At 39.4% G+C, this 13,747-nt stretch overlaps 1 protein-coding gene across 1 annotated transcript; it reads right to left on the reverse strand.

The window, feature by feature from the left end:
* Positions 1-360: 360 nt before the first annotated feature.
* LOC137296994 (ATP synthase subunit gamma, mitochondrial-like) lies at positions 361-10,466 on the reverse strand. The gene is made up of 7 exons (XM_067828926.1): positions 10,371-10,466; positions 8,819-8,853; positions 8,061-8,192; positions 7,431-7,632; positions 5,775-5,918; positions 5,198-5,418; positions 361-692 (listed from the first exon to the last, which is right to left on the reverse strand). Exons 1-7 carry the CDS (start codon positions 10,415-10,417, stop codon positions 592-594), a joined length of 882 nt encoding a protein of 293 aa, XP_067685027.1. The 5' UTR covers positions 10,418-10,466; the 3' UTR covers positions 361-591.
* Positions 10,467-13,747: the final 3,281 nt, after the last annotated feature.

Raw genomic sequence — 13,747 nt, forward strand, 5'->3', positions numbered from 1 at the left:
TGATGTACACAAGCTGTCCCATCAACATTGGCCTTGACAGACTATCCTCTCCTTCCAAGACACTTATCATATGTTACTTGAGTAAAGTAACATGTAAGATACTTTCTTCATAACCCTCTTTCACACCAAATATGAAGTACTGGGAACATATCTTTAATTTCTATTGTTAGCAGAGTCCCAAGTTACACACATCTTGGAGACCATGTTTGCTCGTGGAGTAGATTAACAAGGTCTCCATAATCTATATGCCTTGCCATTTGGACTATTACAGAGAATGTCAAGGACACTTTACTTTTAGTCTAGAATAAAATACCACGGTAAGTCAAAATTACTCCAAGAAAAATAACAGAAAGAAATATCTACATACAAATCAATTTATTTTTTTGAGTGTTAACATTCAAATACAGACTGGTCAGCAAACCGAACTTTCTGACGAAAACTGCACTGTTCAGCACTAAACAGATTTTTCCAAAGCCTCTCAAAGGTGTTGAGGGCAGTCGGGCAAGACGAACGCTTGTTTCGCCCATCCTGACTGTAAATGGTCCTATTTGTAGCTTATGTACAAATGCTGATGACTAAAACGGGCAACTATTAAAGTGCAGAAGCACCAGAGATGATTTCAATCAATTCCCTGGTAATCACTGCCTGTCTGGTTCTGTTGAAGGTCAAGGTCAGCTTGTCAATCATTTCTCCTGGAAAATAAGACCAATCAGTTACAAATTCATTGAAAGAGGGAGAGGATCGTAACAGAAAGCCAGTCAATTATGAAGAAACATTACGTTAAATGACCTGATAAAATATGTCCCCAAAAGTCATTTAGAGGTGAGTGTAACACATGGCATGGAAAAAAAAAATCAAGATAAAAATATCACCCACTTGACAAAACTGCTATTTTATGCTAACCGAACAGTTTTTCATGTTAACATTTCCAATAATAGATAATAGAAAGAAAAATATTTTGCACCTACGAGCTGATTACCCATAACTGTTGCCTGATTGGCTAATACTGAATATTTTAACCATTAATTATGTGTTTATATACTTATCCTATCTCACAATAAGCACTTCTCTCCCTTGCTTCGACACTAAGTGGAATGATGTAAACCTTTCTCCTTAGGCTAAACTTTCTCCTTTCCTCTTGTTTATTTGCCCATACATTACATGCTACATTCTTTATAAGACAGCTTCCAAGTTGTCATGAAAAGCATGTAGCGTGCCACACTATCCAACAATGTGACAACCTTTGAATCATCACTCTCGTGTTTGGAGCCACTGGATTATCTTATCCTTCGATAATCTACATAGCGGGAAGATTGGGAAGGAATCCATCATATGAGATGGGATAAGTACACCAATATACAATCAAGAGTTAACATTTTCAAATTTGTAAACTTATCCTATCTCATGGTATGCTCTTATCCCACAGTCGGACGGCGGGACGCAGATGCCCTATGTCTGGACAGTGCTCCAATGCGATGTTGTGTTACCCATGACGAAGGCAAAATAGGCCTTGCCCTGCCACGATTTACAAGGTAGGCCTACTCCCATAAATTAATTAATGTGGGTGAAAGAGAAGCACACAGCTCATGGTTATAAAATTCAGTTTCGGACATCAAACTGACCCTCATTTCTTTTTATAAGCTAAGTCAAATGATGAGCCTGGCAATGTTGGGGCTGGAAGGAAACACAAACTACAGGATTTCAGGAGTGACACACATTACTGACGTAATTGCTTGAAAGATTAGAGGTCAGGAAACATCAAATATTAGACCCTTCATGACAAAGAACCGTGCTCCAGATCCATCCATTTACAGAACTGGTAGTATCTCTGTGTCTTAGCATAAGACTAAGTGAAGTAGTTCTAACCCATAACAAGAATAACAAAGACAGAAATCAGGTTCCGACTTCTATTCTGGAAAACACAGGAAAGCAGCCACTGCATGTTGTGTTGTTGTGCTAAAACAAGGGGTCCAAGCTGGTATAGGCCTTAGACATCCTTGACTGAAAGATCCATTAAGTAGTGGGAGAAGACTGAATCAGATCTCCAAAATTCCTTCCACAACAACGTTGAGAAAGCAGTTCTGTGCAGAGCCATCGCAGAAGTTCATGGCCATGTCTCATGCAGATTGAAAGCTGTTGAAGGTGATAATCCAGCAAAGGCATAAGCCTGTAAGATGGTGGCCCTCACCCAGAAGGATAAAGGGGAGTGAGACATGTTTGAGACAGGTTTGCCAAAATGGCGGTGATCCTTAGAGGCAGCAAGGAAAATGCACAAAGCCCTAACGGTGCACAGCTTCAGCTCTCCAGCATCGCTGAGCCCAAGGATTATGCACAACGAAAATATGATTAGATCGTCCAGGCATCTGACTCTTTGCTAGGCAGTCCCAGAGGAGACTGAGGAAGACTTTGCCATGTTTCTTTCTCTTGAAGTGGACTCTGTTGACATCCAAAAGTATGGAGTTCAGAAATCCGAGCAGCTGTAGATAAGTCCAGAAGAAAGAACGTTTTGAAAGAAATCAGCTCTAGGGGATCTTAGTCCTTTGAGATCAAATGACGCATGACCACTGACAAATAATATGCAGGTGGTCAAAATTTCTTAGACTGACCAGCCAACTTGAAGGACCAGAGCAAATACTGTAGATCAGGAACCAAGGAGACCTTAGAGCCTGTGTTGATGGCCAATACCAAGCTGACAGCAGCAAGGTTAAGTAGAAAATGTGGTCCGTTTAAGCTTCCTGGATCACTGCAAATGCTGAAGAAACTATGCAATAACCTGGAGAGAAGCAGAAATTGTAGATACAATACCTATGGACTTAATATCCCTCAAAACATTTCAAATTATCATCTGCATGTTGCGCCAGATCTACAAATTAACTCCTGGCTGTTGAATCTGCCTAGTTGACCGCAGTTTTCGAATTACTCTGGGTAGGAGAGCTGGAGTAGGGAAGGTGCAGACCCTCCCAAGAGATCACCTGGGCGTCGAGGCCCAAAGCCAGTTAATCCTGTATTAGACAGACAAACATAGGGATCCAATGATTGAATCGCACTGGGATTCGATCTACTTGGGGTCTTGATGATTTCCTGAAAGATATGTGGGTTCAATTGCCACAGCCAGTCGTGGTAGACAGCCAGTCGGAGCAAGACAGCACATCTGCAATGATGTTCCTGACTTTGGGAATATGTCTCGCTCAAGTATCAATGGTGAGGGGGTCGATAAGATGATAGAACCAAAACGCCAGCTGATTAAGGTTGACTGATCCTGTTGACCCGAGATGAATTATGTACCAGATGACTGTGAAGCTGTCAGACTGGATCAGCAGGGAGGGGCCTTGAAGTTCTTTTGTGCAATGCTTAATGGCTTGCAGAACTGCCACGAACTCTAGCTCATTGTCAGTTAACGGAACCAGATGCTGTATTTCCACCCATCTGTGCTGAGGGATGAAAATCATGCCTTATGCTTGTCAAATGTTGCCCTGATGCACTGACGTTTCTGGGTTGGTGTTAGTTCCAACTTTGAAACGTTAAACAGCCAATCGAGTTGCTTGAGGAGGCAGGAGTTCCCAGTTGTGCCCTTGTTTCGATGAGTCAGTCCTTAAGGACCCCACTCCTAACCCTGTGGTCAGACCTGGGAGGACTTCTGGAGGAGCCAACATGAGAAGACTTGCCACTTCTAACTGGCCACAATAAATGGGATGAAGTCCCGCTTGAGATTGCCTAAAAAGAGGAGTCTGTCTCTGTTTCAAGGAATCTTACAGATGGTATTTCTGGAGATTCATTAGTTCCACTCACTGAAATTGAGTTTCCCTATCCACCTTCACAGAAACATCCCTGGTCATGCCATTAAATAGCGACTCTGAAGACCATGGTTGACAGAAGAGCTCAGCTTTAAACCTGTCATCCCACGAGGATATATTGAGAGGGCCATGATGCAGAAGTACCAGGAGATAACCAAACAAATGTGACAAATGGTCCAGTACGATCTCAAATTGGTCCAGTATAAGGGACATACTGTGTCGTATCCTGCACTGGCCTTCATGATTCTGGTAAAATCCAAGTAGAGAAAGGTGAGGAGGCATGTACCCCTAATAAAGTTGTGGCACGATGAGACCAAAAATCTTAACCCTGATGTCTTATCCAAACAGCCATACCTATGTATTGAATGGGACGTTCCTGGTGAAGCATATGTACAGAAACCCACTGAGGAAAATGAGGACAAGAACAAGGATGGGATGCCTCATATGAAAATGAGATCGTTGATCCGTTGAACTGGAGACTGCAGTCTGGGTTGATAACTGATCCAGGAGTAATGGAAAGCATAGTCCTAATGTCCTGTTACTGGGAAATAGCCTGGAGGGTGGCAGAATGCTCAACAACTACCATACTGGTTGGCACTGAAGGAGGACTCAGGCTGGAAAGTTGACAGCCGTACAGATTCTGGAGATATCTGTTAAGTCTGAGGACGCACTCATAAAAATTTTCACTGGAGTGAGGAGACTGACTGATGAGCAGTGATAGTAGGACGCTTGAACTTGACTTTTTTGGCTGGGACTGTCAAACGAAGCTGCATAACTTACTCTATCAGCAACACAGTATGTGCAAGCCCTCGTGTGATCCCCGAAAACCTCAAAGGTAAGATGTGTGCATTTCTCACACTAATGTCCTATTTACATTATCCAACACAATGGACACAGGAAAAATGTAGGTCACTAGCTGAGAAAATCTTGTAGCATTAGGTACATTTTTTCCACTTGGACTGATCAGTCTTCCCCATGATGTTAATGTTATTAAAGAAAACGAGTATAGTGAATCATGTGCACACTCAGGTGTGACAAGGAGAGTGATGATTCAAAGGTGGTCACATGGTTAGATAGTGGGGCATGCTGCATGTTGCATGCTTTTCATGACAAGTGGGAAGATATCTTGTAAAGAAGGTAGCATGTAGTGCTTGGGTCAATGGACACAACTGACCTAGGGATAAAAGTTTACATAATTCCATTCAGTGTTGACACAAGAGAGAGTGGTGTGTACCGCGAGATAGGATAGGTTTAAACATATGGACGGTGCGACGTTAGTTATCACTGAATTTGTAGTTGTTGATAAAGCATTACATCTAGGTATTCACAAACTGTTGACATGGTTACATATCCTTAAATCCGTAACAGTTTACTTTTGTCACATTGATGGTTTTTGCACTAACCTGCATTCTTGCTGGCAGCATCCATAGCTGTCATACGAGAGCTCTGCTCACTACACGAGGCCTCCTTCAGGGCGTAGTAGATGAGGCTGGCCAGAGCATACTCATTGTATGAGCGCACTACATCTTCATCAAGACTGTCATACACGTTGAGCTTCTCAGCACCACTAACGCTATCAAGAGAGAACAGCGGCAGCTCGGTTGTCGTGTAGGAGACCACACTCCTGAAATCAGAGAAGTTTTGTGTTACCAGCAATAAGCGAAAACATTAAAAGGATAAAAAATATTAATTTATAACCACAAACAATGTGAAGAAATCTGAAAACATGACCAAAAACTGACATAATTACACTGATGCATCTTTGGACTGTTGCACTGGGTATTGCCCAAGATATACAAGGGTGGCCATTATTGCGTCCAGAATTTACAGCAAATATTGCTGGTCTATACACTAATTTATAGCTAATAATTCAAATGCTTTACATATTTACCTCAAAAGGAGGTAGGAGCATCAGGGGTCAAGTGAGAAATCATTAATTTCCAATCATGTTTTGGCATACATACATTGTTTTCAACTTACTTGAAGATGTTGAAGATCATTGTTCCATGATCATACTTATAGCCAGACTCCAACAAGGCGCCGGCTATCAAACTTGCATCTGCAAACACTGGGGGCCGCTTGCCAATGTCATTAAATGACATCAATATGTTGTTTGGGTACTGCCTGGAGAAACACAAGATCACAAGTATAACAATGTGTATTTCAGTGTTGTATTGGTAATTCTAAGATGCTTCGGTGAAAGATCAAAGGCGCTGACAATACTTTATCATGTGCACTTTTTGCATTACATCACAATGTGTTGACGTCACTGCACCATTCCAGTCTGCCCCCTCATAATCGAACTTTTTTTGCATTACGTCACAATGTAACCGACGTTACGATGGATGTCAGTTGCTATCACCTCGTACAGCCTCCCACAGTAAACTGCTTCATCGCATCCCGTTTCTTGTTTTGCAGTTGCATCACACAGCTAACATCACTGGTGAAAACATTACATTTATGTTTTCCAAAGGATAAAATGCCTCATAGTTCGACTCAAAATTTTACAGAGACACAGTAATGTTTGCAATGTTTACATTCCCACAATGCAATCGTGGAATGTCGCATGACTAGTCAGCTTCAGCTGAATGTGCTGATCTAAACTTTCGTTGGTAGTAGAAATGAGACGGTCATTTTGCCTTGTATGGTTTAAGAGAATCACAGATGTAATTAAAATGATCTAGAGAAGATATTTAACCCAAACAAAAACCTTCACCAAACTGTTCATCATTTGTTTTTCTAGTAATGTTTGTCTTAACGCTGACACGTCAAAAGAACAGAGTGTTAGTAAGCCCTGCATGAGGATTCTTAACACCGTCACAGACACCGTCGTTTGTTTTCTGCCACAGATTAATCAAAATTAGGCTTAGAAACTATTAAATACGACGTCTTAGAAAAGAGATACAGTTCGTTCTACCACCATGTATAGTGTAATAAAGCACACTTTCACCTTGAACTATTATAGTTAAAGCAAGCGAGCGTGCTCTAACTATAATAGATCAGGGTGAAAGTGTGCTTTATTACACTATACATGATGGTAGAATGAACTGTATTTCTTAACTCACATCTATTTCGGCAATGTTAGGGAATTCAATAAATGTATAATTCCATTATTTCAAAATGTCAAAGACATTGAGTTTTCTCTGGTTTTTTTTCATAAAACCAGTAGATTATTTACTTGCTTGTGTACACAACCAAGATTAGACTACTAAGGACCTCATACTAAGGGGTAGGCATACTGTTTCAAGCTTCAGGAACCTATTCAATGTGCATGTGTTATGAGCGCAGCGCAGCATAGCTGTTGAAACCACTTTTTTCCCAGCGCTTCGGGAAAATTAGTGAATCATTTGAACTCCGATTTTGCTGGCTTTTTTTCATCACATTTTCTTTCAACTTTACAAGCTGAATTGGCATTTTCGATGATTTGTTTCTGTAAATGAATAACGAAAGGTATCAGAATCTGCAAAGTTGTGTTTTATGTTGTATGTGACCTTTAAGATATCTTAAAAGTGGATGGAAATATCCCTTCTGTTATCCCACACTGGCCTTACACTGTAGTAACACTACTATCACTCCAACATTTTGTATAATGTGAGAAATTATACATGGTAGTCAGTACTTTGGAGTTAAACACACCTTTGTAACATGGCTTTGGATTTATCTCCAATACAGACTATCTTGGTGTCAATGCCCGGTTTCTGTGATGCAAGTGTTGTACGGATGTGTTTTACAACACTGCTGTGGATACCTCCACAGAGACCTCTATCAGAGGTCACAGCTACGATCAGGTGGTTTGGCTGGTTGGCATCCTGTTCAACCTCAGCCTTCTCATAAAAAGCTGAAAACACAAAACAAACTCATGCCAAATTTTATGGCTGTTTAATGGTGTAGCAAAACCAAAAATATAGGTGGAAATAATTCTGAGTTTTGCATCTGAACAAAACATTACCCAGGTTTCAGATTAGTTCTTTTGTAAGACACTAATGATCCTAAAAAGGGTCCAAAACGATTTTGCCCAAATTCAGAACATATGCAGTTGGCATCAAACTTCACTGACTCAAAGTTCACATGAAAATGAAAAACAAATGAATCACTCTTAACATTTCTTATCACCTTTTTGTTGTAATCTACTCTAAAGTGGACTGAATTATATTGGGCTTGTACACAAAAAACCATTTGTTTTATTTATTGACATGTTTAATTTAAGAATATGTAACTATTTTGTTTCAAACCTTTTAGAATCTTGATGAGGAAAAAATTTCTTACCCTTAGCTCCTAATCCATAAGGTCTTGCAGGACGGAGCTCTCGCTCAGCACGGGAGAACTTGGCAGCTGACACCATTTTCATGGACTTGGTGATCTTTTGAATGTTAGTGACGGACTTGAGCCGGATACGAACTTATTAGAAATCAACAGAGGTAACTTTTAGAGGAATCTTTGTCAATCTTTGGCTTTCGGTTTCCTATTTTTTACAACACAATGAGAATACTAATTCGAGTGAAGCATTAGAAAAGTTGTAAAAGACAAGCTTAACACAAAATTTCACATAACTCTAGAGACCATATACCGTATACTGTCTGACAACTCATATTAAACAGTCAGAATGTTTACGTAGAGCTTTCCAGCTTTATTAAGCTGACTTGTGAGCATGTTTATGCAGGAAATGTGAATCAGAATAATGTAACAAAAGGAGAACTTTACTAGTGAGTAAGTGAGTTTAGTTTTATGCTGCACTCAGTAATATTTCAGATATATGGCAGTGGTCTGTAAATAATCGTGTCTGGACAGACAATCCAGTGATCAACAGCTTGACCATCAATCTACCAAATGGGATACGATGACATGTGTCAACCAAGTCAGTGAGCCTGACTACCCAATCCTGTTATTTGCCAATTACGACAGGCATGCGTTACTGAAGACCAATTCTAACACAGATGTTCACAGGTGAAGAATGTTGACAAATAAATGTACAAAACTAGACATCACATTTTGAGTTGAATAGTAAAAAATGAAGCCATACTTACTATCCTTCAGTGTTGCCATGCCCCGCACTTGGGTGCTTGGGAAGATAGAAATATACATGGTAAATAGCAAAGAGCCAGATGTTCAGTTTCCGCCAATTAATAAATGGAGAAACTTGTTCATTCCTGTCTCGAATATTTTACCAACATACAAGAAAGTGGCACATTTCAACTCTAAAAAATATGGTATATCACACAAGAGGCTTTGTGACTATATTCAAAATTCTGACTGTCCCTCAATTACTGTCCCTATACTATCACTCATGAATATATAAGCATACTACTTCATTAAAAAGATAATTAGCTTGAGTTTAGTTCGAGAAATTTCATTATAATGTGTTCAGCTAAGTTCCTATTTTTATTAATGTGAATTCCTAATTTTTTTTTCTGCTCTGGATGCAATTCTTAGGATCCAGTGTACAACTAAAAGAGAATGAAATTTGCACAGCAACCTTTAACAAAGGATAAATAAAGCACATTATTACGACTAGAAAATGTTTACCTTGAGATTAGTTTAAAAACACTTTCAAAAATTATCTGTGCATTGCCAGTCGCCACTTAAGTTGACAAAATCTTTCCCCAGATAACACTGAACCAATTTTGGAAATATTTGCTAGAAGATGAGTTAACCAAACTATTCGCAGCCTACAGTAACAACAAAAGCATTATTTGGGTCAAACAACCCTCATGATTGTAAAAGGTTCTTTCATTTATAGTAAATGACAGCCCTCCAACGATTTGTCTCTTTGGAAAACTAGCACTTGATTTGAACAAGACATTTCAGATTTAATGTTTCTTCTAAATGGCATTGAAGTTATTAACATTATATAATAACAAACATAACATTAACAGCAAACAAGTGTCACATGCCACAAATAACAACTTCTGACAGTCGTGAAATATTCAGTCAGGCACTGGGGCTGACTGGTTGGTGGTTTCTGTCTGACTGGGTGAATATGTGAGTCAGGCGCTCCTTGTGAACACTGATATAGAAAACCCTAACCCCTAGAAATAATCATAATAATATGGAGAATACATTTCAAGGCAGGGCAGGGTTATGGCCGGAACTCTTACTGGCAGAGGAGAGGAGGAGACTCTAATCACCACAATGATTTTTTTTCTGACAATGAGAAGATTATACCATAACAAAAATGAAGCAGTTGTTGTGACTGACTATATGTTGACACGTTCTGATCAACATTATCGGTAACCCTATAACATGGTTAAATGTTGGTCAACATGTAGAACAGCTCAAAGGCGTTTCTAAGCAGGTAGATTACACAAGCAACTATTACACAAAATTGTGTTCGTAGAACACCATTTGGACACATTTCATTTCAAAACCAAACTACATAGTACATACAGATATGGTGAATGTATGCTTTTCGGATCAATCACCTTGAAATTGACTTTGATGTTGCATGTGGTAAAATAGTTAGTAACAGACAAGAGATGCCTTTGATTCACCAGTTCAGCACTGCCTATGTTATAAATGTCGAAATTTTCAAATTATTTTGAACATGTAACTTAGACAATGTCACAAACAACTACACACCATTGCGGTGAAATTACTTGCACCGTGCGTGATAACATGGCTTCCATCTTGCCGGTCACCACAGCGAGGACGAATAGCTCAGGGGAAACAATTCTACCAGTTCGAATATTGCATACCACTCATAAATATCAGTTGAAGCTCGCGTACGGTATTATCTCCGGATGTGTAGATGTTACAGTCAGATTTGAAAACAATCATTTCATGAAATGACTAAGAATTTCAACCATTTCATGAAATGACTAAGAGGGCCAGCCATATCGTGTCATTTTGTGTAACAACAATCAATGTACTTCAGTCTTGCAGGGAGCCTATATAGAGGGGGAGAAGAAACTCCTCGAAAAGCCGCTGAACGTATGTCTCGGGTCGTTACGTAACCAGTGTAGCCAATATGGTGGCAGCGTAGTATTTAAGACTGAGCCCGATTTATTTTCAACAGCTGATTAAGTTCGCTGAGTGTTGTAACAACTGAAAACAACTGAAATAGGTTAACTATTTTGTCACTTCAGTTTACGTCGAATAATTGGTATTAGTGTCCGTATTAGGACAGCAGATTTGTAGTAAAGTTTCAAGTCGGTATGTTATAGCTCACTGGCTTCTATTCTCGATTCACCACAAAGATAGACTGAATTGTGCGGATAAAAACTTCTTTCACACATTCGTTTAATTTTTAGAAGGAAAACATACCTTTAGTTGAAATGTGTTTGTAAGTAATAGTGACAGTTTCATGACTTAAAAAAGTGTTAGGGTGTAATTTAGGTGTGTGAAAAATATGTCCTGACATTTCGCCATTGAAATGCTATACACCTTTAATTCATATGAGGAGAATATGCTATCAGGTGAAATGTGTTTGCAAGTAATAGCGATAGTTTCATAGCCTGAAAAAGAATGTTAGGGCATATTTGAGGTGTGTGAAAAATGTGACATATCGCCGATCTGCTCTGATCCGCCATTGAAATACTATACGCCGTTGTTTGAGTGTTTCTAGTTATTACTTAAAAAAACATCTTTCACATACACCTTTAATTCTTATGAGGGGAATATACTATCAGGTGAAATGTGCTTGCAAGTAATAGTGATAGTTCAATAATCTAAAACAAATCTTAGGGTATATTTGAGGTGTGAGAAAAATATGACATATTGGCGATCTGATCTGATTCTCCATTGATGTTTGGGGGGTATAGTTCCATAACTTCTTTCTTTCTTCTTGATTTTATTATTTGACAAAACTGGAAAGGTGCTTTAGAACGCTTTATGGGAGTTTTACACTTTATTTATGAGGGCAGTGTGACAGTGTCAGTTAACATTTTGTTAATGTCCATTCCATTCCCCACATGCAATAAGATTTCTGAATCAATTATTAATGTAAACAAAATGTTTCAAAGTAGATTTTTTAAAAGGACAGCTGATGTTATCAGGTGTTCTCGCGATACTTTTGCGTTCTTTAACATGTTTTGGGATGGAAGGCCGCGGTGTGTCATTCATTCTTTCATCCATTCACATATGTACTAAAGTCTTCTTTCTTTTATTCTTTTTCTTTATTTCGTTTATTCATTCAGATAATTCCTGCTCTTAATTCTTACCACAATGCATTCATTCACTGCAAAATTCCGACCGATACAATAAACTGGCTGAAGTTCTGTTAAACCAGGGATAATCTACAACGTATATACTCTATATAATCTCCATGGTTAAACACAGCTGAAGTTGCACTGGGAACGAACCAAGTCATTGTGTGCGATGGAGCATGGCGAGGCACACGTTATTTAGTACAAATGTTAAAGAAAGCATGCGAGTGACCTATCCCTGAGTCATGTCATGAAATTTCACTTAATAACTTAATCTACAAAAGTGGATGACAACATTTCATCATCACTTATTGCCAGTAACAGTTAAAACTATTGTGGCAGCGAATGTTGCACTTCAGCTTGGCTTTGAAGCATTTATACGTGCTTCAAAGGTGCTTGCAGTCCAGAGTAGTCACACTTCACAAGCCCCTGTCCTACACATGTAGATGAAATGAAATTTCGTGAAATGACTAAAGTATATTGATTGTTGTTACACAACATGATGCGAAATGGCTGACTCTCGATTTCCCTATCTGACTGTAACATATACACACTACTGGAATAAAGTAAATGTGCATTACTTGATGTTATGCCATCTTTATAAGCAAAGGGATGATAACATGATTTGTGGTCTTTTCCTTATTTTCTGTTAACTGTGGACGAGAAAATATAGAAATCTGTACGATTTGACACTACGTATCGTACCATGCCCTTGAAGAGATGTGACCTGAAAGGACACATTGTGATTTCAGTATCCTGTGTGTCCACCACTGACGTTGATGCATCCTTGACAACCACGACGCATGGACGATACTAAGAGATTGAACAAAGCGTGGGGAATGTTGTTCCATGTCTTAACCAATGCCTGTCTGAATTCAGCTTGTTGGCTGATTCTAAGCTTGACGTAAACGTCGCTCCATCTGATCCTAAGCGTGCTCGATAGGGGACAGGTATGGAGAAACAGCTGGTCAGGGAAGTATCGGAATGTTCAGCTGTCTCAGGAAATCTGTCACAACACGGGTGACATGTGGGTGGGCATTACCTTATTGAAGTCTCTGTCCTAGAATGAACGGCTTCACAAGGGCTTCCAGTGATCTCACCCCGGTATCAGATTGTCAGTTTGCAGTTGAGAATGACAGGTTGTGTCCGACCGTGACATGTGATGTCCACCCTAAACGAGAACGCTGTGGCCCCAGACTGTCGACGTAGATCAAAGCACTCTTCTTCCTACCGCCGACATCGCCTTCTATACACTCTTAACCAGCCATCTTAGCTGTCCAGTTGAAATCTCGATTCGTCAGTGAACAAAACACCTTCCAAACCTTGTCTCCTGTACCGCCGATCCTGACTGTGCCAGGTAATTAAGACGTGCCTGTTGATGACGCTGGAGCAAACCTGGAGACGCTGATGTTTTTGTAAATAATAGCACGTAACTTATTTCGAAATTAGCATTCAGAGGCTAGAAAATAATCAACCATTCTTCGTTGTGCACAAAGTGCATTGATACATGTTTATTTCGGGTTGCGTCTCAAAGAACTTTTTTTTTCTAATTTGATGTATGACAAAATTACTTTTTTCCGTTTGAGTTCAGATAAAACTGTCTGTGATAAGATAATATAATGTCATTAGTATACATATATGTAAATAGGTGACTTCCGCAGGCGTGTAAGTGAACGAACTCCGAACTTTTATGGGCTACCTAAAATACACAAAAGCCAAAAAATAAATAAAGCTATAATGGCTAGAATTGTGAACATGTGGAAATAAAGAGCCCGATAGACCTATCATTTAGAACCTATCATTGGAGGCCCG

Source organism: Haliotis asinina, chromosome 9, assembly GCF_037392515.1.
Source record: "Haliotis asinina isolate JCU_RB_2024 chromosome 9, JCU_Hal_asi_v2, whole genome shotgun sequence".
Classification (NCBI taxonomy): Eukaryota; Metazoa; Mollusca; class Gastropoda; order Lepetellida; family Haliotidae; genus Haliotis; species Haliotis asinina.

Bases quoted from the DNA above. Each gene is read 5' to 3' on its own strand.
- LOC137296994 (XM_067828926.1), bottom strand. From the start codon at position 10,417: ATGGAAGCCATGTTATCACGCACGGTGCAAGTAATTTCACCGCAATG. The intron at 5,919-7,430 runs GTGTGTTTAACT...GTGTTTCTCCAG, and splicing joins TCCAAAGCCATGTTACAAAG to GCAGTACCCAAACAACATAT. The intron at 5,419-5,774 runs GTAAGTTGAAAA...CTCTGATTTCAG, and splicing joins ATGATCTTCAACATCTTCAA to GAGTGTGGTCTCCTACACGA.